The sequence below is a fragment of the Molothrus aeneus genome, chromosome 2 (assembly GCF_037042795.1).
Source record: "Molothrus aeneus isolate 106 chromosome 2, BPBGC_Maene_1.0, whole genome shotgun sequence".
Classification (NCBI taxonomy): Eukaryota; Metazoa; Chordata; class Aves; order Passeriformes; family Icteridae; genus Molothrus; species Molothrus aeneus.
This window is the reverse complement of record NC_089647.1, coordinates 66,768,006-66,794,305: the sequence shown is the minus strand read 5'-3', so window position 1 is coordinate 66,794,305 and position 26,300 is coordinate 66,768,006. Positions and strand designations below refer to the sequence as shown.

General features: G+C 40.8%; 1 protein-coding gene across 1 annotated transcript in view; it reads left to right on the top strand.

The window, feature by feature from the left end:
* Positions 1-26,300, top strand: part of KLF12 (KLF transcription factor 12) — a 228,388-nt gene that overhangs the window by 129,034 nt on the left and 73,054 nt on the right. Inside the window, exon 4 of the mRNA XM_066545072.1 lies at positions 11,243-11,786. Within this exon, the coding sequence (XP_066401169.1) occupies positions 11,243-11,786 (544 nt within the window). The remainder of the gene's footprint in view (positions 1-11,242; positions 11,787-26,300) is intronic.

Here is a 26,300-nt window from a genome sequence, read left to right as displayed (position 1 = left end):
AATAACAAAAGAGATCAGAAGATACCTGATGTGTTCTTTACCTAAAGTTTAAATGGGTCAATGTGTATCATTAACAATGGTTCATTCTAATATTTACTTCTCCCTCTCTTCCTTTATTTTAAAATAGAAACTTCTACTTTGAAGTAAAACTAATTATTCTGTTGAAAAATAATTTGTGCACCAAAATAAAAGCTTCCTTTTTTCCTTTTACGTTTCGTCCATGTTTTCTTTTCACAAGCAAGGGAAATAGCTTGTGTCTGGTTGCCCCTGTCACCATGGGTAGCATATAAGGAGTTTTCTTTAAGTTGAAATGTATATCTCTGAGGGGGGGGGTTCAAGAGCATTGTTTTGCCTGAAGTTTAGTTTTAAGTGTCTAATATGGCATTTTTATATGCATTACTTGTTATCAAAACCCAATTGTTTTGTCTCTAACAAAATTTAATTTTAGGTATAGTAATATATTCTGAAGTTGATCTAAGAGTTGGAAATGAAGAGTTAATAAGCAGCTATTACAAACACCTTTGAAAGTTAATTTTTTTCTGTTTAAAAGCAATTAGTTCTTCAGAGCCAACTTGAAGTGATGTCATCCATAAGTAATAACATGATGATCATAGTTTTGTATTAACTCTGCTCTGAGAAAAACAAGTAAATACCCAGTTTCTTCTGATGTGTAATAATATCACTGTACTATTGTTGGCTATTAAAAAATAATTAGTTTGAGTTCACTTTAGTTCAGTTGCTAAGATATTTATTGTTTTAAGATTAAAAGTATAATGAAATATTGAGTGTGGAATATTGAGTTGTCTCAGATTTCAGAGGTGAGCTTTTCAAATAATGAAAGTTGTTACAGATACACATTGCAGGCTTTACTTTAGAGCAGAAGTATTCTGAATAATGGTACTTTGTTTTATGCTATTTTTATTCAGCCCTTAAAAGTCAGAAAGAATAAAATAATATAAAGAGGGTTTCATAGTTAGAATGCATTTAATTTTATACCGAGTATTACAATGTTTTAGCTCTACTGTTACAGCTCTAAATTTGATATTGTAGTATGAGAAAATCTCTAGAGATTCTTCCCTACATTTCTCCTTCTGTAAAGTGGAAGTGTAATCTATGTTATGTACATGTAAACGAGATTTCTGAAGACGAAAAATTTTACAGTAATCAGTAAGTGATTATTATTGTCATAGGATAAGAACTGAACCAAGGAAATCTTCATGGTCAGCTCCAGAGTATTGCATTAAATGGTCTGTACTGGAGTGTTTGTCTGCTGGTCCATGTGTGCTATCAGTGGGTTGTCCATCTCATTATCCACATGTTGTTCTACTTAGTCTTTAACTGTAAACTTTTTATAAAGGCTCAAAGTAGGTGCGCAGAGAGGGCTTGTTTTTTAGTCTCAGTTTCTTCTCCTGTAATAATACGTACTGTGATGTACCAGGACAGTGAATTGAGTCAAAATCCAGTCCAGAGGCATTAGGAATTAATTTTCCAAATATACATATTCATAGTTTATATGACTGTTTGCTTTAAGGGTAAAAAGTCAGAAATAGCCATCCCAATTCTACTTTTCCAAAAGCCATGCTAAAAGAACATTGGTGAGCCTAAGCTGAAGCAGTCTGCCTTTGGGCAGTGTTGGTCTGCCTTTGGGAGGAGGGCTGTCTGTGCTAGTTTTGCTCAGACCCTTAGTGGACCATTCCTGCAATATGCATTTCTTGTCTTCATTTTCTGTGGACGAGTGTCACAGAGGGACAGGATGTTTCACCAGCAGGTTTCTGGGATGCCTGCTGACAGCAGAGGAATGGTGAACCTCAGCAGTTTCAGGTCCCAGGCACTGGTGGGGCATTTTGCTTTACTGGGCACAAGCCTTTTTGTGTGGTCACTCCAAGCTTGACTTGCCTGCCTCCTCTTCTCCAGGCTGGCACATGCCCTAGCACCTGGCCAACCCCTGCAGCCTTTCCAGCCAACCCCTCACCCAGAGGGATGAGCACCATCTCCTTCCCACCCTCATCTTCAACTTGTAGGCCTCCCTGTTGGATCTGAGGTGACATCAGGTGACTTAATGCTTTCTGTAGCATTTAAAGTGCATGATTTCTTTAGTTTACAGACTCACTTGACATGACCCCTTGGAGCCTGGGTCCCGTTACTGGTAGTATCCCAGCCTTCCTGGCCAAGACTTACCATATAACTTTCCCCTTTCAGACAGTTCCCGACCCAATCTCTGCATTTTGTCTGCCTCTGTAGGTCTTTTTTTCTAGCCAGTGTTATTATTTTCATGAATTTGTCTGGTTTTCCTTCCTTGAGGTCAGCTCATGTCCACCTCAGTGCTGCCTGCTCCCAGAGGAAGGGCGGCAGTGGGAAGCAGGCAAGGATTCCAAGGGGCTTAATGAGGCAGACTGCTTTCACCCAGGTTAAAGAGCTTGGAGTAGAGCTACCCACGCTTGGAAGTTGAGAGGTTTTGGATATACAAACTCAGGCCATGTTCCCTCAGTAGCAGTGAACAGTACCAGCTATGTTTGTTTTACTAGGACCAGCAATAAGTTTGAGGAACAGACCACAGAAAGTGTTAGTTTTAGTAAAACTTGAAATATTTTCTCTCTGGAGTGAACACATGTTTTTTAAGCCACTGAAAGGGTTAATTTCAGTCAGACCTAACTGTACCTATCTCTGTGCCATCTGTTTATTTTACTGGAGAAATGTCGACACTGAGTGCAGCCTCAGCTGGGAGCTCAGAAGAACAAAATTAATTTAAACTTCAGCTTGAAGGATAGTAAACAGAAGGAGGTTCATTTGGCAAGATGAATTCTTCTGGTGGAAATTAAGATGAACAATGACAAGCAAGGAAAGACATGGAGAAGCTCAATTGCAGAGGGTGGATGACACACTAGATGAGAGTTTCAGGCATGGCACCTCCGTCACCACTACCTACGTGTCCAGTAGGTGCACAGGTACTGAAGCAGTTAACAGAGACCCTCATGCCTCGGAGCAAGCCTGAGTAATGAGGAATGATTTAAAGGAGCACTGCACAGTCTTTTGTGACTTTTCCACATCAGCCCTATTTACCAGGTGCACAGAGCCCAGCTCAAAGGCTGATTTGGTCATGGCTGAGTTTTGCCTGAACTCAGTGACAGCTTGAGGTGGTTAAAGGGTACAAATAATAGTTTCCTGCATTATTTGTCATAGTCCTTTTTGCTAATATGCTTATGAATATTTCTGAGTAAAGTGCAGGGTAAGAAAATGTATACCAAAACTTGGCATCAAAATCTTAACTTAAAAAATTGTTGACTGCAAATTTTTTTTCAGGCTTTCAATGTTTTCATTGTAAGTTGGGGGGAAGGGTTAGAAGGGGAGCCGCTAGGTGATTGTATGAATTCTTGTTGTCTAGAATTTTACAAACTAATTTTTTTTAAAATCCCCTAAATTGAATTGGGGTAATATAATATTTTTCCTGGTATTTTACCTTCCCTTTACCAGCTATTTATGGATCTACCATTTATTCAGAAATTATTTTCACATCAGAAATGGATCAGTACAAGGAATACAAGTATATTGCCAATATTCTTGTTATGCTTAAGCAAGTAATAATCCAAGCATTGCACTTGTATTAGATTTGTTTCTCTTCAAGACTTGTGTCATAGCAATGAGCATTAATTTGTTTCTTTCAATGACTTCTTCCTTTGACACTTGTCAGATATAAGTAAAACATCTAAGCTGAACATCTAGTGTTCCAAATGTGTTCATGATTTAGGGAACAAGGTTTTGTTACAGTTTTGTTGCTTATCAAAAATATCACAGCAGGCCCATGTAGAATTTGAGGTACTGAGAATTTGTCCAGATTTTCAAGATATGGATCTTTTTTACATTTAACATACTAGATACTACAGGGTCAGATTAGTTTGTTTGGTCTATAATCACTCATTTTCCTTCTGTCCTGTTATAGAAATCCTTGGATTAACCTGTCAGTTTTGGGACAGGAGAGTTGGATGCAAAGTAATGTTAACGCTTATGTTTTTGCAAACATATTATTTTAAAAAAAGTCATTTCATGTTAGATGTATTTGCACTTACTGTTAAACGTGTTTAAAAATTAATGCTGTTTGCATAGGGATCTCCTTTCATTTTGAAGCATGTGTGCTCAGTCCTAATTTGAAGTGTTACTACAAGTTGCAGCATGTGGTACTTTTTTTAATGTTGAAGTAGTTGTGGAATAACATCACAGTGTCACTGATCAGAAAAAGTTAGAAGATAGTGTTGACAGCCTTGGAGCTTGAATTCTGCTTGTGTGTTTATGAATGGTTGATTTGCATTTGGTCTCCTCATTTCTTAGGTAATTCTCTTTTTATTTTGGAGCATTCTCTGTAGATTCTACACATTTAACAATGCTCAGCTAACAAGGCCACCTGTGCCTCATAGGATATGCTATGGGAGTTTCTTTAGCCACTTCAGACTCACAAAGAGAATAGAAATACTATTTTTAGGCCTTGAGGGTTGGAAACCTCCACTTTTAAATCAAACTTCCAAGTGTTATGCAGAGATAATGATACATTAAGTGAATCATGAGTATTTTAAAGTGGATATCTCTCAGTCTCTACTGTTAAATGATTTCCAGTTTGGTTAAATGCATTTTCATGGAGCCTTTTTTTATTTTAATAATTCCTTGACTTTACCCTCTGCCTTTCTCAGCACCGGTTGCTGCTTTTATAAAAGCTTCCATATGAGTCATTGTGACAGAGTCTGAGTCAACCTTACTTGGCAGTGCCATCTTTTGGGGTTCTCTTTTCTTGCCTGGAACAAAATTTAACCTTGACCCTGAGCAACTATTTGTTGAAAACTGACAGTAAGGCACATTTTAATGTGTGCTTCCAGAAATAAAGCAGAATGATCTCGTTGTCTTTCATTTTGCCCTCTTCTTCAGCATGACCTCCTGTGTTTCTCCAGTGCGTCCAAGCTGAGCAGTTCTGTGAGCCTGGAAAAGCCTACAGGAGCAGCCTTGAGCAAAAAGGCAGAAATGCCTGTTCTCTTGGTGGTTTAGCATGCGGAAACAAAATTTTAAGTATTTTGCTCTGTTTTAGTTTTCAGCTGTGTGTGTGTTTGTCCTTCTGCCTTTATATAGCTGTCTGTCACTGCTGTACTGGTGCATCCTTCATGTATAGATTAATAATAATAGCCTCATCTCAAATTGAGCATAGTTGAGTCTTGGATGTGTCATCTTTTCAGAGGGATAGCAGAGTGTTTAAAGTAGAGCTTGTTCAGTTCATATTTTTGCAGATTGTATTACTTCTTTTTCTGAGAGTATTTTGTTGCTTTGGTTCAAGTGAGGATTTTCAGGCAGAAGTGAATATTGTGAAAGTAATTTCCCATGCTGGGAAGGGGTTTTGAAAAACATCTCTTCCTGTAACTTCAAAGAGAATTCACTCCTAGATTAGCAAAATAAGCCCTCCAAGTAAAGCTCTGGGTACTTCAGCCACAACCTACATGGCTTTTTGAAGTGCCCAGGCTGGTACTTACCCTAGCTAGCTGCAGCCTCTGTGCTCGTCAATTGCCCACAAGGTGGGGTAGGACAAGACCTGACATAGGCAGATATATTTCATGGCCAGCACCTACAGAACTGCAGTTTCAGGGGCATGAACTTTCTACCATATCACGAGAAAAATAAGAAAAATATTCCATTTTAATTTTAAAAGCAAACTGTGTGGAGCACACCATGTTCTAAACCCAATCCACCTGCTCATCTCATGGTATCAGAGTTGTAAGCACATCTGTGTGCTATGCAAAAGCAAAATGACTCTTTCTACAGCAAGTGGGTTTTGTAATTTAAAATGTGTTGGTTTTCATTGACTGTGAAGTGTTAGAAAATCTTTGACCTGCACAGTATTTCTGATTATTAAGGTTTCACCCTCCAGGCATCATGACCAGAGCTGAAAGCTGCTCTTGCTGGGCACACGTTATGCACTGCCTGCCCAGGAGAAGCTGCATGCTTGCACTGCTGAGCCTTGGCGTTTTGGTGCTGCAGTGGCAATAACGGGGTTAAAATTGTGGCGAGCTTTTCAGATAGAGTATGATTTTTCTTATCTCAGTCTTCTTTAACACTGACAAAACAAAATCATCTTGTCTAAAATTGCTCCTGCTGGAGCAGAATGAGGTGGGAGAGCATAATGAAAACCAAGAAGGGGCTTTGTGTGATTTTGACTGAAGAGTTAAACGCTTAGCAATTTATTTTTTAACTTCCTGTCCTCAAAGCTAGCTTATTTTATAAACGCTAAATTTAGTGTGTTCTGTTTCCGTCATCAAGGACAGCTTTTTTGGTATGCTTTCTTACAAAATGTTTGACCTTGGGAGATTGCTGCCAGAAAGGAAGACACTTCAAAAGCTGACAGCTGATTGTTGAAGGTTTGTAAACTCTGTTGTGTGGCTCAGTTGTGTGGGCTCAGTAGAAGTCCGCAAAGGCTTAAAGACTCACCGTGGCTTAGTGCCCTGTGAAGCTGGTGAACTGCAAGGAGGTGTCATGATGAGCTGCTGACAACAAAATGATTTTTGCTTTTTCTCTGGTTTTAACCTCAGCTGTGTGGAAACTGTGAGCTCTTCATGGCTTCTTTAGGGTAGGACACAGTGCTAATATACAGAGGAGTTGCCATGAGTAGAATAAGAGTAGATTTAAAAGGGGCTGTTGCAAAATTTCCTTACAAATTAAGAGGAGGTGGAATTCAGGGGGCTGGAAGGAAGATGAAGAACTGTGCAGGAAAGGATGGCTGCCCAACAGATAGGATGTTACTAGCCACGGTGTCACTGTGTTTTGCTCCAGGTATTGTGGCTGTTTGCGAGGTAGACTGGTTGTTTTTCCTTAACAGTCTGGGAAGAAGGAGTAAGGAATGCTTTTTTATTCAGCCAAAAAAATCTTTGTGAATAGGGAAATCACGTGTTATGTTCCTGGTGGTATTTATTAATGGCAAGCTAATGAAACAGAGGACTGCAGAGAATACTGGTGTACAGCTTTAAAAGGGCAGACACAAAAAGCATGAGCCAAGAGCATTGATTAATAGAGGCTGCAGCTTTATTAAAAAGCCTTTTCTAGCAGAGAGACATCCTTACCTGCTTTCCAATTCTGGCTCAGCCTGGATTGGAGTGGATGGTGAACAGCTAAGGATACAACAGCAATGTTGCTGAGATTTGCTTCCAAGTCCCAGCTGGTGGCAGGGCTGAAGCTGTCCCTCTCCATTGTACCAGTGGGCTGAGCAGTGAGATGAAGGAGGCCACGTGGAGATGTAACCCCTCATGTTGTGTTTCCATGGTCTGGGCTGGTGTCCAGGGCAGCCCACTGAATTACAGGGACCTTAGGATGAACCCTTTCTAAGCCACCAAATGTTCTGAAAGCTGCCAAACTCTCAGCAACAGAGTTTAGACTGCTAAAACCAAAATGAAGTTTGCAAAACCAACACAGATGCTTTTGGGAGCCAGACAGGAAAAGCCTGCTTCAGATGCCCAAAGTAGCAATCTTCTGAGCCCACACCACCACCACAAGAAGCCCAGTTCACTAGATGAGAATGGAAAGACAGAGAGACAGAAGAAATCTATTTGTTTCCCTTCCAGTTGAGCTGACAGAATGGCCAAAGGTACACTGAATATCGCAGCCACAGCTTTACTATCTTCTCAGCTGGAAAATATGTAGTTCCATTAGTTAAAACTAACAACAACACTCAGTGTCTAGGAAAATGAACAGGTATTTCTCAGTTAATAACATTAGTGGGAGATGCTAAGTAATAGTGTTCTGAGAATTCAGCCATTCCTTTTGGCTTCCTTGCTGCTCTTCTTCCCGTAGTTCCTCATTCTGGAATAGCTGTCATTATTGGGAGAAGTTTACTTATACCATTCATTTTCAGAAAATAATGATAAATTTAATGTTCCAAGTTTTGGTTCACATACTGATTAGAGTTTTGGCAACTTAGATAAAATCTGAGGTCATGGAGGAGCATATACCACTTTGTAGCTCACTGTAAGGGAGTGTAAGTGTTGGAGCAGATCTCTTTGTTTACCACCAGCAGAAGAAAATACAGCACTTGCTTACAATTTTTGTCTTAAATATGAGACATACAACCTGTTTTGACAAGGATCTTGCTGGTTTTCGTAATGTCAGCTGACATCAGTCACATCCTGAATTCACCAAACAAAGGGCATCCTTAGTCTTAGAGTTTTGTCAGGGAAAGGCAGCTATGGAAGGGCTTGCCAGTTGGCATCCTGTTTGGAGAAATTCATGAAGGGATTGTAAAGGTTTCGAGATTTGTTTCACTGCTGAAGACTGAAATAATAATATCAACTGCATTACCATAGTACATAGAGACTGTGTGACCCCTCCAGCAGCTCTGGACAAGAAGAGAGTACCCAGGGAATGATATAGGGAATGTAAGGAATGTACAAACAAAAGTAAATGTAGAAGAGTTGTTAAAAGAGAGTGATTTGTTGGATAGTCTGAAGTTACATCTTACTTTTTTCCTGAATTCCCAAAGGAGTAGGTGTAATTACTGTAGTGAAACAAAGGTCTGTTCTTAGCACAACTTAGAAAAATCTGTAAGTCGTGACCTGTGCTTTGTCTCAAAGACCATTAACTCTATCCATGGAACAAATACTTTGTGTGATGTCAGCTACAGGAGGATTTGGGGCTCTTTACTCTTCTTGTGAGGGACCTAGTGCTGCTTGCTGCAAAGCCAGGTAGGGCTTTGGGGCAGATGTACCCTGTTTGGCAATAGCTTCTGAGATCCCTTGTGTTCAGTCCCTTGTGGCAGTGGGTCAGCCCGATATCTGCCTCTGGCACCCAGGGAAAACCTGGAGTAAAGAAACATAGGATTTCTTGCATGATGGATTTATTTACACTGTGGATAGAGCTGGTGGTTCACGCTGCTTCTAGATGACATTTGTGTGGCCGTGTGCATGAGGGGATCCGTCATCTCTCTTGCACAAGCTGATGCCATTTATCCCTCTCCTCTCAAACATTTAAGATAGGAGATGCTGCCTTGGTCTTATGAGGGTTCAGGTGCAGGTGTCCCTCTCCACTTTGCCTTTGCTCTGGTGCCCGTCTGTTGAGTTCAGCAAGACCAGTCTGTCTGCCCAAGTGCATGTAGGTGGGACTTGTCAAGATCTGACAAATTAACTTCCTGTGCCATCTATGTTTATGGCTTTGTCTTTATGAGGCATGGTGGGGGGGTCACATTATGGACATCAGCCAGGATAAGGTGTTTCAGAGGAAGTTACTAGGAATCATCACCTGACAATTACAGGCAGGTTTGCCTTCTTGAGGAAGAGCTTTACGTAGCCTTGTCACTCATGGCTGGTTATGTGCTTTGAAAAGTAACCTGTTCTTCACTTTGTGTTCTTTTTAGCAGAATTTCCCATTGTCTTTATGAAAAGGGATATCTTGCTTTTGTTACTTGTAATACAACAGAATAGCCTGCTATCCAGGGTTCAGGTGAATCCATTATTTAGATGGTGGTCCCTTTATTTTAAGTTGATTTGTGTATGAACAGAGGAAGAGAACATCCCAGAGATGTTCTTGCTTTCAGATGGGGGGGAATGTCAGATCTGAGAACCATCTAAATCAGCTGAATAGATGAGATCTACTAGAACATCTCATCTTTCAGCATGCCAGGAATAATATCCAGTTAGGTCCTTATTACTGCAGTTTTCAATATAAATGTTTGTATTTTCCTTTTTTCAACAGAATTTCATTCTCTGTTGAGGCTTGACTCTGACTCAAAACAAGGAAGTCTTTTCTTGGAAATATTTAATGTAGTTGATTATAAAAACCCCAAAGGGAATTCATAGCTTGATTGATTGTTAGTTTATTGACAGTAGATGCATTAAAATATTTCTAGCTTAAATATTTCTGACTTAATATTTTTCGATACTTTGTAACTACTGTAATCTAGAGATGAAGTTAATGCATTTAGAGCTGCTTAGGTCTGTACAGGGAATAATTGTTTTGGGTCAAGTGAGGTTTGAAGGAGCAGTGTTTTGTGTTGAGGTTGGGGTTTGGTTCTACACTGTGTGACTGCCTGTCTGTAGAGAAGCTCTGCTGCAGTGCAGTGCCATGGAATTCCATAGCTAGGGAGCTGAGAGCTTGCTTTGCCTTAGACCAGATTATCGATGGGCTTTTCCATTCTTGCTCTGCCTGGTGAAAATTACTTGAAAAAACATCATTAAAGACTGGTTATTAATGATGTACTGTCAAAATGGAAAGATATATCAAATGAACTTCTCTAGGGATCTGTCTTTGGTCTAGCATTATTCAAAAATTCTATTAACTTCTTTGATGACAGAAATAAGGGAAAAACTATAAAAATAGCAGACGGCACTGATCTAGAATAAATTTAGTCCAACCAGCTTTGAAAGAATTAATCTAAAGCATAAAATCATTTTGTGAAGTGAGGAAAATTGTTCTCAATTAGTATGGAAATAATAATAATAATAACAATGGGTAAGGCTGTTTAATGGGCTAGTTCAGAATAATGAATTGCTGTAACCATTGCTCAGTCTGACAGGGCAGTCGTACAAATGCTTGGCTCTGTACTGACCTGTAAGTTCATTACCAATGAGCATTCAGAATGCAGAAGTCAAACATAGAACTGAAGGACTGAGAGTAGCATAAGGCACCTTCTGAAATCTGTTGTAAACACAACTTCAAAGATCACTGTAAAAAGCAAATGGGTACTAAGGCTTGTCCTTTTAAAGCAGACATGACAGAAAGAAACAGCCAGGTCTGTCTAGTCTAGAAGAAGGTAGACAAGTAGGGGGAAATTACAGTCTTGGAGCATGCAGAAAGTTGTTTGAGAAATGGTGATAACCATTTTTTCTTCATGTCTGAGTGATGATGACACAAGGAAGTAATGCTGTGGTTTAAAATTTGATGTTGGGAAAAAATGTTCTGTCAATATAAATAGTTTTTACTGCTGAAGATGCTGAAAGTTTTGTCATTGGTGACTTTGCATAGTGCAAAGAAGCAGGATGATTTTGTACTGTTAATCCTGACACTTTCTAAGGAATGGGAGTAGAATTTTTATTCTTTTTAATACTCTATTCAAATAGAACATGCTTGTGCTTTCTAACATGATTTGTACTTTAAAATTATGAGCTGACCCAAGAAAAGGGAGTAAGTTCTCTGGCTTTCAGATCAAGTTGTGCGGTGTGCATTAGCAATTGGGTGTGCAAGTCATCTTTAGCCACATGTGTAACTATGTCCCTTTGTTCTTCCTCAGCAGTCTCCAAACGTCCACAACTACCCAGATATGGATGCTGTACCCTTGTTACTAAACAACATGAAGGCCGACCCCACGGAGGATTCATTATCTACAGACCATTTCCAAACACAGACTGAACCAGTGGACTTGTCAATAAACAAAGCCAGGTCGTCCCCTACAGCAGCTTCATCTTCCCCGGTTTCCATGACAGCATCAGCCTCCTCCCCTTCCTCTACTTCTACTTCTTCTTCTTCCAGTCGGCCAGCTTCATCCCCCACAGTAATAACATCAGTCTCCTCAGCAGCATCTGTACCGTCAGTATTAACTCCAGGTCCTCTTGTGGCCTCTGCATCTGGTGTTGGAGGCCAGCAGTTTTTGCACATTATCCATCCAGTACCACCTTCAAGTCCCATGAACTTGCAGTCCAACAAAATGAGTCACGTGCACCGTATCCCCGTGGTGGTACAGTCGGTACCTGTTGTCTATACAGCTGTGAGATCACCTGGGAATATGAACAACACTATAGTAGTACCACTGTTGGAGGATGGGAGAAGCCATGTCAAAGGTAAGGTGGACCCAGTTTTGTGCATCTGTGGCATCTCTGAAACTGGTCTTGTATGAGAAAAACATAATGACAATTGTAAAGTTGTTCGTTTCCATACTTACTGTGTTGTTGCTGAAAAGACGTACAAGTTACACAATTTGCAGGAACCTTTAAAAATCTTATCCCAGATGATCTTTAAAGTAAATAAGATTTTAAATGAAGTTTGGGTTTAGCAGTGGTGTTAGATGCTCAGACAACTTGTGGCAGGTTCTGTCCTGAGAGAAATAAGTCCTCCCCAGAGGCTGAAGAAGTAGGAGAATGGAAAAAATGTCTGTGTATGATATTTATGACAATATATAAAACATCATAGATGAACATGGAAAACTCACCAGGTGTTTCAGATTTAGCAAGGAGGAGGAATGTCAGAGGGATTGTTCCCCAGCAAGGAGAAAGCAATCATCAGGCTCTAGGAATGTGTTTAAGGAAAGGCTTGTGGACCAAAGAGCATTAGCAGATGCAGAGAAGTAGGTTTTACTAAGCTTAAGGAGTGGCAGTGCAATACTTTGAATTAGGTTTCTTCTTCCAGATTAAACAGGAGAAGGGAAGGAAGCCACCCAGAGTGTTTATGTTGGGAATGAGTTTTACAGACACAGGACCCAAGAGGCACAGGGAGGTGTGAAGGGAGGAAGAGGCACATGTCAGAAGGACAGATACACTCTTGAGGTCTCCAAAGAACACAGAAAGGGGAGCTGGAAAGCAAGAAAGAGTGAGAACCCAACAGTTACTGAGGGAGCAAAAGCTTGTTAGGGATAGTGAGATGATGGGTGGAGTAAGGAAAGAAAAAACAGATGTGCCCAGAAACTTTGAAAGCACAGCTTTAAAGGGGGCATTAGTGACAGATATGGGAATATGAGGAAAGGATTGAGATACTCATTTCAAGGCTCATTGCACGTGAGTGAATAAAATAGGGTAATTTTCTCTTGAAATGAGGTATTGCTTGAGGCAGAAAGGAAGGGTATTGACAGATAACCTTACTTTGGGGCTTATGAGACTGCAGGACATTTAGTCTTATAATATCTCTTGTGTTCCTAACTGCATAGTGAACAGGTCTCAACAACTTGTTTCTTACCTCTCATGTCTGTTTTTCATGAACTGGCAACTGTGTGTTATTGTACAGGCCTACAGTGATGGGTCATTCAGATGTTTAGGGGCATCCTCTTGTGTATTAGTCTGTGACTCTCCTACTGTTCCCTCACTACCCAAAGGGGGACTGCCCTCTCAGTAGGCTTGGACATGGGAAATGAACTCATTGTTGATCTGAGTCTAGTTTTAAGCCTCAAAATTATGGTTTAAGTTTTATTGCACTTCATACAGTGATGTAATTTTAGCCCTTTGTGCCTTTCTGTCAATAAATTATGAATAAAACTAGGACTTTGTACCATGTAGTCTAGGAAAAAAAAACCCAAACAAACAGAAAAAGGAAAGTTTTAGTCTGTATTTTGATTTTGGCGCATCAAGGTGGACCTAACCATGAGCTAATTGAGAAATTTTCCTGTTTGTTTTCTTTTCAAAGGTGCTAGTTGGCTGTGGTAGTAGTCTCCTCTGTAGGAAGCACCTCCTGATCTTGTAAAACTGGAAATTCACTACCCCAGTTTCATCAACAAAATTCCAGAATTTAATGTGCTGTAGGGATTTCAGCCCATGCCCTCTATGCCTCCAGACCTGCCCTGACAATATGGCCTTTGTGCTCTAATTGGTAGAGGTCATTAGCCATTAGCCCCTGCATCATCTATTAATGCACAGTTAAACTAAAAGAAGGTATTAACAGTTCTTCAGTTTATTAATTTTTTCTCATGAGTTGTACTCATTTTGTTGTCCTTAATTCTTTTGATTAAGAAGTTCAGTATAATTTAAATAAATACAATAGAAGTAAATTGGGCAGCAATCCACTCTAGGTAGTAATCTTTTATCAGCTTTTGCTGGAGTGTTTTTCATTCTTTAGTGCAAAACAATATAAATAATTCAATGCAGTTATATTGCACAAATTAACCAATTAAATTAGTTTAATATGTGTGCAGACTAAATTCTCTTCAATAATCAGCTCTTGTGCTGATAACAAAAAATAAATGTACACAGATCCTAACCGGACATTGTTGCCAAATTGAATTACTTCCTAATCCTCTAGTAGCTGATGGACAAATGCAGGTTTGGAGTCATCTAGACTCACAGCTTTCATCTTCTACATGAATGCTGCTAATTTTCAGAAACAGAAAAATATGCACACTGAAACAGTTGATCCACAGAGAGCATCAGCAGCATAATCCCTGTGTTATTGCTGCATTGGTGCTAATTCAGAGACAATGTTGATGATCCAGGAGTGCCAGTTGGGAAGCACTTAAAGTTATGTTTTGCATGACCCTTTATCTAAGCCCTTTTCACACAATTGAGACTAAGGCACTTTCCTGAAAAGAGGTATTTTTAATATGAAAATTACATCAGACCTGAGCTCAGGCATCTCCTGTTTTTCTAGGTTTCAGGTGCTGAGGGGAGCAAATACAAGAAACAGGGCACAGAGAAAAGCTTTTTCCTTGTAATTCCCAATTTTATTTTTCTCATGTTGAATTGTCCTCTTCCTTCCAGGTTTGACTAGAACCATTTAATTTTTAGGTTTTTTTGCAAAATCTTCTCAGGCTGTCACCATCTCTCTAATACGGTCTCCAGGTGTTTTGCACAGGTGGCTTTCTGCTTTCCCTGATGCCTCCCAGACCTCCTTTCTCTCTCTCTCTCTCACTCTCAGACAAAACTCTCCTGGTGCTTGCTTTTTTAGGCAGTTCAAGCAAATAGTTCTTTCTTCATGTTCTGTTTGAATATTCTCTTCCCTCTGGCACAAGAAGTGGCTACTTTGTCTTCTGTTTCCCTGTCTTTTTCTATTTCTCTAGTTTTTCTAGTCCTTCCCATCTTGCTGACTGCTCTTTGAGTGCCACTTTCAGCAGCTCTGCTTCATCTCCCCCTCCTTTTCTGTTAATATTTCTAACCTATACTGTCATCTCCTCCTCCGCCTCTGCACATCGTTCTCCACGGTGCCATTCATCATGGCGTTCTTTGTCTCACCATCCTTCAGAAGAGTCTCAGATCTCCTTTTCTGCCTCCCAGTTTGCTGTTTATTTCTGCTGTCTATCCTGCCTCCTCTCTCCCTTTTTTTCTTTTTGGTTGCAAGGTTTCTTTTTGTTTTGAAGACACGTAGCCCTTGTATATACAAGGTGCTAGCAGCATCCTGTCAGGTCCTGTGCCCCGTGCTACACCCCAAGGCGGGCAATGGGACACAGGGCTGTCATGCTGCAAAACCACCCTTATGTCAGAGTGATGTGCTTTTGCAGGATTAAAAACCTAATCTAAATCAAAATCAGGATTGGTGCATTTTTTAGGAAGTTATTAACAATGCTTAATTAGAAGGTAGTTAGAGAACACTGTTTTCGGTGTCGGTAATACATCACTTACCATTTACAAATCTTAGTAAATTCCTACAAGTTGCTAACACCACAACACTCAGCTATGAGCACGCACGCACAGTTATGTACAGACCCCCCTGTTGACCAGGCACCTTCCTGCCCCTATGCACCCAATGGGGAGGACACACTCAAGGGTGATCCCCAGAGCAGTAGGGTCTCTTGCAGCCCCCACAGCACCAGCCCGGCTGCGCAAGTTGCCCTCTACAACCTTCTCCTCTCATTATTTCATACACATAAACCAGAGAAATGAACTAGGGCTGTTGGGCACGCAGGGGAAGGGAACCAGGCACAAGTCCCCATGGACACCAGACACCTCGTGTGCCCTGTGCCACCCCCACACCATGGCAGACCCAAAGTTCACTTCCTTCACTGGTCACTGCTGTTGTCACAGCCTTAAATGGTGCTTGGACGTTTTTTGACTGTAAAGATTAGGTGTTTATTGTAGACATTATTGTACATTGAAATATTCCATGAAACAGTATTATAGTCCCAGAAAAGCTTTTTCCTTGCTTTTTTTTGCTCCCTGTTTAGCAATGGTAAGCATTGCTAAAAGTTTAATTAGAGGCCCAGCAGGTAGCAGCACCTATAGATAAGACTGCCTGATGGTTTCCCTTAAAACCCAATCTTCAGTTGCTCCAAGTCTGTCTGTTTGTAAACCATTGAGACTATTTCCCATACTGCATATCTGCCTCAAGCTATTTCTGTGTTTTCTCTTATTTTTCTTCCTTTAAGAGGAAATTTTCAAGAAGAAAAACTATTCCACTCTTCCTGAGACTTAGCATAGAGGAAAAAAATGTAGCATTTTCTATGTTGAAAATGTTTATTCCAGCTTTTTTTTTTTCCTTTTTTTTTTTTTTGTGAAAAACTAGAACCTCAGTGTTTTTAATTACATGAACCTCATGCTTGGTTTGGACCATTGTTCTTTGCTTTCAGCAGATATCCATGAATACTACTGGCAAATCATGTCCCTCTAGCAGCAGGTTTTGCCAAATACAATATCCTTGAAAATTGTTTTCTGTAGTTCAGAGGAGTTAATGCTTTCATTGAAGAGCCTTTTAGACGCTCCTTCCTGATAATGGTGGATGAAGGGCTGGTGCAACTTTGATATTTCCAGAGTTCTGGAATCAAATTTATGGATTCTCATTCTTATGAGTTTTTATGTTTTCAGAGGGCACAATCACTTGCAAAATTCACCAGTCAGAACATTATAAATTTAAACTTGCCAACTGAACTTTGTCTGCTTCTCTTGTACATAAACAGCTGTTACGACATGGTCTTGGACCTTTTTTATGTTGTATCTATATGTAGACCTGGCAAAAATACACCGGTTTTTTCTTTTCACAGTTTGCACTGTTTTGCATATTCCTCACTGTGGATATAGTAATAAGTAGTAAATGCAGTATCTTTTGCTGCAGATTTTTTGTGACTTCAAACAGGTAGTACCATTAGATTACATTATCCACTGCCCTTACTGTTTTTTAAAGTACAGCCTGTTATTTCTGCCTACTGTAAAGTTTATTTTGCAAAAATAAATGCAATTTGCAGTTAAAAGATAGAAACTAAGATGTTCCATATGTTTAGAGGTCAGATTATATGGTCTGTTTGTATAAGTTATGCTATGGAAGAGACATTTAATTAAAATCAGTAGTGTTGCCTTTTTTGTTTCATGTGGAGTGATTATCCTTTCTGCATTTTAGTAGACAGTTATTTTGGATTTGAGTTGCATTGAGGCTGGGAGTTTCTACTTTAGCTGCCATTATTTTGTTGTTATTCCAAAGATCTTCTGTGGCTGTCTGTATTCAGCCTGTCCACCTCCCCCGCTGCTGCCCCCCAGAATGTTGGCTCTGTCTCCTCCTGTTTGGTTGGTTCAGCTGGAAGAAACACTCCTGGTTCTGGGAAAGCAGGAACAGGTTGGTAGTGGCTTGGCAGGAAGAGAGGCAGGCAGAGGAGAGGCTTGTCTTCACGGTGGGACCTGTGCTCCTGAAGATGGTGCACATTATTTAAGAGCTAGAGTAAACAGTAGTTTTTGCCAGAGTGGAGAGTTAAAACACAGACTGTAAGTTACCACACAGACACTGTGGTATTTGAAACCAAGGAGGTTGATTTAAGACAAAACAGATTAGTTTAACTATAGAGACTTCCCTAAATAGTCTTCTACTTAAATTTCCAGAAAAGTGCTACTTCTAATGATTCACTAGTGACATACTTGGGTTCTTTCACTGTAGAAGCAAATGCTCTTTTAAGATTCATCAATATGATTTGTTCATGTTGATGTTCATTGTTCGTTTTCAGCTAGGAGGGATTTGAGGAGGGGAATGAGGAACAGGCATACTCCAACTTGATTTGCGAACCCAGCATAAGCGGGATGAGTAAATATCTTTTGACATATCCTGAGTCCCTGCACCTTTTGGAAGCTGTTAGTTCCTTCTCTTCCACGCCAAGAATGCCTCTGGCCCTTCAGTTCTGTATTCTCACCAGGGCTGAGCTTTGATCTGCTTGCTTTTATTCCATGAATTTGGATCCAGCAGAAACACATGCCTAAAACTTCTCATTTATTTTCTCTCTGCCTTGGGTTTTATTGTGCCTTGGACCAACCTGCTGGAAGCTTCCTGATGTCTAAAATATCTCTGGCCTGTTGCAGTGTGTAAGTTGCAGTCTGCTACCATTGTGTAGTAGTTTCACAGTATTTTATCTAATATTAAATACATTCTGTCCTTATTATTTTCCTTGTTTACTTTTGATGATAGAGTATTTGTATATTGGATGCTCAGCGAGACATAAATCTCAGTAGTCTTAGCAGTTTCCTTTTTTGTGTAGATGAGGTCTTCTGGCATTGAAATAGCTTAGAAAGAGAAAAGTCCTTTGTTTAAAAAATGGGTTTGTATTTTTATGTATACAACCCAATGACAGAGATGCTTAAGTATGTGCATATATTACAACCATGCGATCCCTCTTACCTCTGTATTTCTCCATATAGCTATTATTTTACAGGTTTATTGCAAATTACTTGACTGTTGAAATGATTTTAAATATTGCCTTTGATTGGATCATAGCAATTAATATTCTCTGCTAGATTAGTTACACTGTGCATTTCAGTGCCAGTTCCCATTCTCTGTGAACCATAACCACGCTAGGTGCAGTTAACTGCTAAAGCCATATAGTCCCATAAAATCTTAATAAAATCTGAAAACTGTGGAGTATGGGTAATCTTGCTATAAATGGTAATAAAAATTACCCCTGTAGACTCTATATTCTGACCATTATGTTCATGGATACTGCTGCTTTGTACATAAAGTTTTATGAAATAAATCGACCAATTCTGCTGCCCCTACCAGGCACCAAGCTGTTTTGATCAAAAATCTGATTGGTGCACTCAGAGCATTTTTCCAATGCATAAAGCATTTATAATGAACTTTAAACAGGAAGAAAAATGTTGTATATGTGCTTTATATAGTATGAACCAGCTTAGGAGAAGGAAATCGTGAATAGCGTCATTCACGTGCATTTGGTAGTCTGTAAAGACACACTTTTGTTTCCTAGAATGCATTAAATAAACTTGAGTACAACACAGTCTCTGAGGTCATAATTTTAAGTAGTTCCTGTACATCTGCATCTGGAAGTGTTGCTTCCAGCATTAGAAATGCATAGTGATGTCTGTTGCAATCTTTTTTGATGCTTTCCTGCTAAGTCCATGCTGGTGTCCTGTTCTCTAAAAAAATTTCGAAGAAGGGGGATGTTCATTTGTTTCAAACATCAAACTGTGCTATGAGGCTGACTTCCACAGTTGTAAAACCCATTTTCCAGGAGTAACCAAGAAGGATGGAGATGATTTCCTTCTGCTTGGTGTTCGATCCACCCCAATGCATTTGTTATCAGAGACATTTGAGACAGTTTCAATTTAAGAAAGAGCGGAAGACTTGCTCTTGGTCAGGAGCTTTCTTGCAATATTTTAGATATTGAACTGTGCTGTGTGCCAAAATTAAGGGTCCAAAGTTATGCTTTAGGCACTGCAGTATTCATAACTGCAATGTTTCTGATGCTGGCAGATTAATTGTGTAATGAGCTAAAACATGAGTGCCATACCGTTTTCTTAGCCATATTTTCCATTTCCATCCTTCTAGGAGTTTGGCAGCAAATGTCTGTTTTTACTTCAATCCTTCATGCTCTGCAGACACAGGGTCACACATGTGTAACAGCAGTAGTAATGAGATTCTTGTTAATGTTAATTTTGACATGCAGGGTAGTATTTTGTTTTCTGTTCCTAATGGAAGTAAGTGAAAAGCATTACTTGCAGCTGGAGACAGTCTTTAATCTATTGTATGCTAACATGGACTGAAATCAACCAGAGAGGAGTTTACTGGAAACATCAAAGGTGATCCTTTCTGGCTTATTGAGCCATGTTTCTGCTTCGTTTAAACTTCCACCACAATAAAAATCTGTGGCTGTGTTTGCAAGACCAAACCCATCCCCAGGCGTGATCTGGCAAGGCTGGAGGGGCCTCGCCACCATCCAGGCTGATGTCTCAGCTAGCACAGGTCTTGGTGTCACTGCCCACTGCAGAGCCGTGTAACCCTGCTTCTGACAGGCAAGTCCTAGTGGTTGAATGGCAGGGCCAGTTGGAAATCCCATCATGAACAATCATTTTGGTTAGCAGGTTGATAAGGCATCCTTCAGAGAAAGCAGGGTGGGGAGTTTAAAATGTGAAACAAAGGCAAGCAAACTCTGAATTTGGAAATCCTTTCAAAGAGCAGAAACAGATTTTTAATTATTTTAAGAGAGTGACAGTGATTCTTACTGTGGTGTGCTGTGTTGGCAAACCTACATGTGGGAACGTTTACAAAGTTATTAGCTCAGAAGTTAAGTAAGTGCAGAAAGCTGAGTTTTTAATCTGAAGTGAGACAGAGGTATTTCAGGATGCTGAAATTTTCTCTCTGCTTTCATACCACCAAGCATCATCTCACAGAGTCATTTCAACATCAGTTAATTACTGTGTGGCTTAGCTATAAATTGAGGCAAAACTCCTAATGGTTACTTAGTTTTCTCCTGCTCTTAAATATTTCATTCCTCTTTAGCCCAAGGGTCTCATGTTTGCCCTTAAATCAAAGATAGGATGTAGACATAAAATTATTTCTAGTGGATGTTCATGAGCCTAATGATGGGATGAGTTTTCATCCCTCTCACTCACAGGAATTTTGACTAGGGAAAGTAAATCAGGTTGCAGTAACTGAGAACTGCCAGTGGTGACAGCAGCGTTGCGGTGTATGGCCCTTTTCATGCCACCTGCAGGCATCCAGGTGCAGGGCCTCTGACAGTGCTTGGCTTTGTCTGACCACAGCAGAGCACTTGTATCCCTGATTAATCACTGAAAAAAAGCAAAGATGTTAGGATATACCTGGCTGAAACCCAGGTGTGACAGACAGGGAGAAAATTTTTCTACCATCTTGGTATCAGCAGCACATGTGTGAAAAGGGGGAGGAGGGATGCTGGGCTCTTGTCAGCCTGCAGTGATTTAAGTCCACAATCCCTTCCTTCCCAGGAGTTTCCAGAATGTAGGCGGGCAGGAGCACCAGTTTAGGGAATGAAGAGGGAAAAAAGTCCCCTGATAGTGTGGCTGTGGGCTCAGGTTATTCCCCTGGGGAGGTGGAGGCTTGATCCTGTTCCAAGGGGTTCATCTGCCCTTAGCAACCGACAAGCTGGATCCTTCCCAGAGATTGTGCTTCTGTGACATGGCTAATCCTGTACCATGTCAAAACCAATGCAGCCGTGTGCCAGAAAGCACAAATGTATGCAGTGCTCATTAAAAAGCTCCTATGCAAGTTTAAATCTCTTCCAGCATTGTAGAACAGGCAATTTTGTCCTCAGAAGCAGGATCAGGTATTGTCTGACCCCACAGCCAGAATAAATTTTAAAGCCCCAAACTGTTCAGTTTGACAGAAATAGAAGCAAGCTTATATCTGATCCAGATCAGGCTTTTTCCTACTGGCAACTGGCAGCTGGCAGATACAATATTAATGATGACAGACTTAAGTTGTGTAGTATTTACTGGCTGTTATGTGCTTTATGTGTGATCTATTTGCACATCTTCACTTAAAGCAAGTGCAGGAAGTGAATTTGCTCTCTGTAGTGCCCAGAGGGAAGCTCCTTTTTGGTACAGTTTGGCAAAGGGGCATTGAGAAGTGATTGCATGTATTTGTGTGTATCATGAGCAATTCTTTCTACTTTTCTTAGCAAAAAAGGATCATTGTTTCTTGAGGCTAACAAGGATGGGAAGCAACGTGGCTGCTTGCAGCCTTCAGCACTTGCAGACGTTCTTAACTCCTCTGGCTCACCAGTCTATTCAGCATGGAGAGCTAACAGCTTGCTTCTGTACCTCCTGTGCATTCATTCAATGGCACCTTTGTCCCATGAAAGCAGCAGTCTCTGACTGGTTTCTTTTTGCTTGCCTCGCCTTAACCTCATTCACACTTCACAAAACCACCAGATAGCTCTGTTGGACAAATCTTGCCTTTCAAGAGGCATAGCAAGGGCAAGAAAACCAGTTAAGGTTTATTAATTAATGTGTCTGACTGTGTTTGGGAGGACTTGATTCAGTGACCCAGACAAGTCCCTTCTGGACCCATGGTCCTGAGTTCAAGGAAGAGTTTGGTTGTTAGAGCAAGGTAAAGCATGAAGGGAGGTTAAAATGCATTGGCTTTTTGTGGGCTTTCTTCCACCTTGCTTGCCAGTTGCATTCTGTTACTCACTTATCCTCCACCTTTTTTATCTCATTTGCTAAACTATCTCTTGCCTGCATCTCTTCATCCTCTCCTGTTTGATGTTCATTAGGCCAGTAATTACTTCTAATTCAGTCCTTATGAACTGAGGCTGGTATTCATAAACCTTGGTGCCAGGAGTTTGACAGTTGTTCTTAGATGTCCAAGACAAAATCAGAGCTGTTGACATAAGTAGGAGTCATGAACTCCTGATGTGTAACAGTCCTGTGCTGCAGTTTGCACACTGCAGAGAGTGGTGAGGAGGAGATATCTGTTAGGCTTTTGGCCAGTTGGTTATTCACATGGCTCATTTCAGGGAGGAGACTTGCTTTAAAGGCTGTTTTCCCCTAGCAGCTGCAGCCATGCTGATGAGAAAACAGGCCAGTTTGCACCAGCTGGCAGCAGCAAGACTCAGCCTCCTGGTCAGTCACCTCGGCTCCCCAGTGCCTCGGCCACCCACGGCTGCGAGCTGGAAGGATGTGGCAAACAAAGAGAGAGACAAAAAAGGATGTATATGTGGACTGACATAAAAAGTAAGGGAATAATCCCAAGAGCATTGTTTTATTTACTTACAATCTTTAGTTAGGTTTTCTGCAAATATATAGCAGTGCTTGAAATACCTGCCTTTGAATTTACCCACTAATACATTTCCATTCCTCACCTTTTGTCCTCTCCATACTTATGTGTGGCAGCACCTCATTATATGCTCAAGCACTGGTGCCTGATGCGGCCAGCTGTACCCAGTGAGTACAGTAAATTGTCCCTGGGTGAAAAAGTAAAATGCTGCTCGCAACTTTGTGTCTGTGCTAGAAGTGTACAGAGTAGGACTTACCAAGCAGAAACAAGGAGAAGGTAATTGAGAGCTTTGATCCTGGCACATGCCTGTAGTAATCTAAAATCAATACCAGATGTCATAGGAGTCTCATTAATATCTTGAGAGCCAGCAATCTGCAGTAATAATGAAACAACATGTCTTACAAAGAACGAAAGTATGTAAGATTGTTCATACACATTTATACCATCTCTTTTTATGTAGGTGTATTCACGCTTAAGTGATCAGAATTCACGTTTAAGAACTGTATTACAGACTCAGCTATGTAACAACTTCCATCATTTCAAGTTAGGTTTAGTTTCTGAGCTACTTACTTAACACCTTTGCTGTAGTGCAAGTCACATTAAACCTCAGTTAACATACATAGCTTTTTTGTTACAATTTTTAGTTCTGTGGACAAATAGCTAGCTCTCACAAGTGCATCACTTGTAGCACATTTAAATATTGGGCAGATACAAGCATAACTTTTTGTAATGAAATTCACTTTAAGGGGGAAATAAAAGCTTTTCTCAGAAGGTAGTAAGGCAGTGGAGCAGGGTGCCCAGAGAAGCTGTGGATGCCCCATCCCTGGAAGTATTTAAGGCCAGGTTGGATGAGGCTCTGAGCAACTGGGTCTAGTGGATGGCATCTCTGCCCATGGCAGGGGGACTGGAACTAGATCATCTTTTTAAGGTCCCTACAAACCTACGCCTTTCTGTGATTCTATGAAAAGAATATAATCTTTTCTAGATTTAGAATTAATGAAATACATAGTAATAAACCATTCTTTTAAGAAGAAACATTAGGGAGCAAGGCAGGAATGGCACTTCTTTCAAAATAGTTTTCTGGGGCTAAATCAGCTGACTAGGTGGTTCAGTTGCTTTTAAATAAAGTACTAGATTATCCCTAGTGCTCAGGTTGAGGTTACACATTGAATATCATCATGTGTAAGTTGTGATTTTAAGAAGCATGGTCAGAAAGGTGCTCATTCTGCCTAAAACAATTGAATGTTTCCAACAGCTTCTAAGTCGTGTTTGTCTGATGTAGGTTCACTGTCAACAGCCTTTGTTTTGATAAGCAAAAAGTGTTTGCCATCCATGAAGAAATAATAAGCAGTCCAAACATAGCCAGCATTACTGAGGCACCTAACCTGTACCTGTAGAAAGGTAATAGAAGAAGTACTGTGCCACTGTAAATGCACTTTAAATGTGGTTCCAGAAGGAGTTGTTCCATCAGCTTACTGAATGTATTTAACAGTATTTTCCTTATGAAATTCTGTAACATAAAAAGCACAGCTGAAAGTTAGTTTACAATCAGTGTTCTTTTACTCACAGGTGGTTTGCAGCTAAGACATAAATTAAAATTTAGGACCAGCTTTCCCTGGATTCATCACTCATTTGTGGAGTGCTTTCTTTTCAAGAGCCTAGCTATTCATCAGTCCTAATGTTATGGCTGCACAGCTCCTGAAGTATCTGCAGCCCTCCCATTTTTCATTGTAACTCAGTTCCTTTTGTAGAGTCAGTAAACACTGTACCATAAGAAAGATAGCATAATGGCAGATTTAACTATGACTTTTGGAGCTGCTCCCTAGCTGTGGGCCCACTGAACTGTTCATGGTCTCTAAAGGGAGCCTGTGATACCTATTGTCTAGATTTGTGGTTAGCCAGAGTTGAGTAGGAATAAATCCCTTCTCAAGAATCATGTTGCAGAAGAAAGTGTCCTGTCCCCTCTGCAATACAGGAGAGCATAAGCTAACAAACTGCAACAGTTAGCTCTTTAAATAAATAACCATGAATTCCCCTATTTCACCAGAGCAGACAAAATAAACACATTTTTACTCAAATCTCTGCCTGTCTTTCCCCTTCCTATGCCTTCCTTGCAGATTCAGACCTCTCTCCAGTTTAACTCTCTTCCCCAGCTGCTTTGGGTGCCTCTCAGCACCTACTAATCCTGTGTGGTATTTATTGAGTAAGGAGAAATGTCTCTTTCTCCACATCTATGGCACAAACAAGCCCCAGTTCCTCTCAGCAGTCCCAAGTCACAGTTGTGCCCCGTGTTTCCCCTCTATACCCATCTCTTGGTTCCCTCCCCCTATCCTGCTGAATTCTGCTTTCTTGCCCTTTGAAGGACAGCAATCATCGTAAGAGGGAAGGCAGGTCACCTGCCTTTCTGTTCTACTCTCCTTCCCTGTATGTTTTTGGCAGAAAAGCTAACTCTGGTGGCCATCTGCCTGGTGCACACCCAGCTGTTCTCACTCCTCCTCCTCCTCCACAGGACAGGGGAGAAGATAAAGTGCAAGAGCTCAAGGCTCAAAATAAAGGCAGGGAGATTACTTACCAATTACCTTTACAGGCAAATAGGACTCAGCACAGGGAAAGGTAATTTATTGCTAATTAAAAGTAGATTTGGATGGTGAGAACCACAGTCCCCATCCCCCTTTTCCAGGACTCCCCTCCTTGATTCCCAGCTCTTCTCCCCCGCCCCATCCCAGGGGGATGGGGACTGGGGGCTTTGTTTAGTCTATAATTGTTCCTCTCTGCTGCTCTTTCTCCTCACACAGTTCCCTTGCTCCATTGTTGGTTCCCTGTAGACAGTAGATCCCATCAGGGCAGTCTCCTCCAGGGACTGCCCCATTATGAAGAACCTTCTCCCCTCCATCTCCTTGCACATTGGTATCTGCAGAGCTGTTTCACATGATCCCAGAACTGTTAGTATTGGAAGTGACTTCTGGAGATCAACCAGTCCAACACCCCCAACAAGCCAGGGTCACCAGGAGCAGGTGACAGGAACACATCCAGGTGGGTTTTGAATGTCTCCAGGGAGGGAGGCTCCGCAATCTCCCTGTGTAGCCTGTTCTTGTGCGCTGCCACCCTCAGTGTAAAGTGATTCTCACACTTTTTTCCTGGCCAGTTTTTTTACCTTTTCTTAAACCTGTTTTCCCTGAGACACCCACACTGTCCGCAGGGCTCAGCTATGCCCAGCACTGTGTCTGCCACGGGGCAGCCCTGGCTGCTCCTCATACAAGTTCCTGCAGCTGTTGCTGCCAGCACCTGGGCACTTACTCCACTGTCATGCAGTATGGATACTGTAAGCTGTGGACAGGTAAAACAATCCTGCAATTCCTGATCTTCAGATATTTGTAAGACCTGAAACTGGGTGACTTTTCAAAAAAATGTGTTCGCCCCACTGATACTGGTCACCTGAATGTTGGTTGCCTGTGTGAGGTTACACGTAGTGTGGAGTGAAGGATCCTTCAGAGGCTGACAGTGGTGTTGAATTATGTCAGAAATCAGGACTGGGGTTTTAGATGCCTAAATTTTCATTGAGTGGAGTGACATGGGTTCCATCCTGATACTTCACAATGAACGTTCAGAATCAGAGATTGCTCCTGAAATTTTGCTGTCAAATGTACTCTTGAGTGTTCTGTGTTGTTCAAAGCAGATGTAATCCTTTCCCTTCTTCC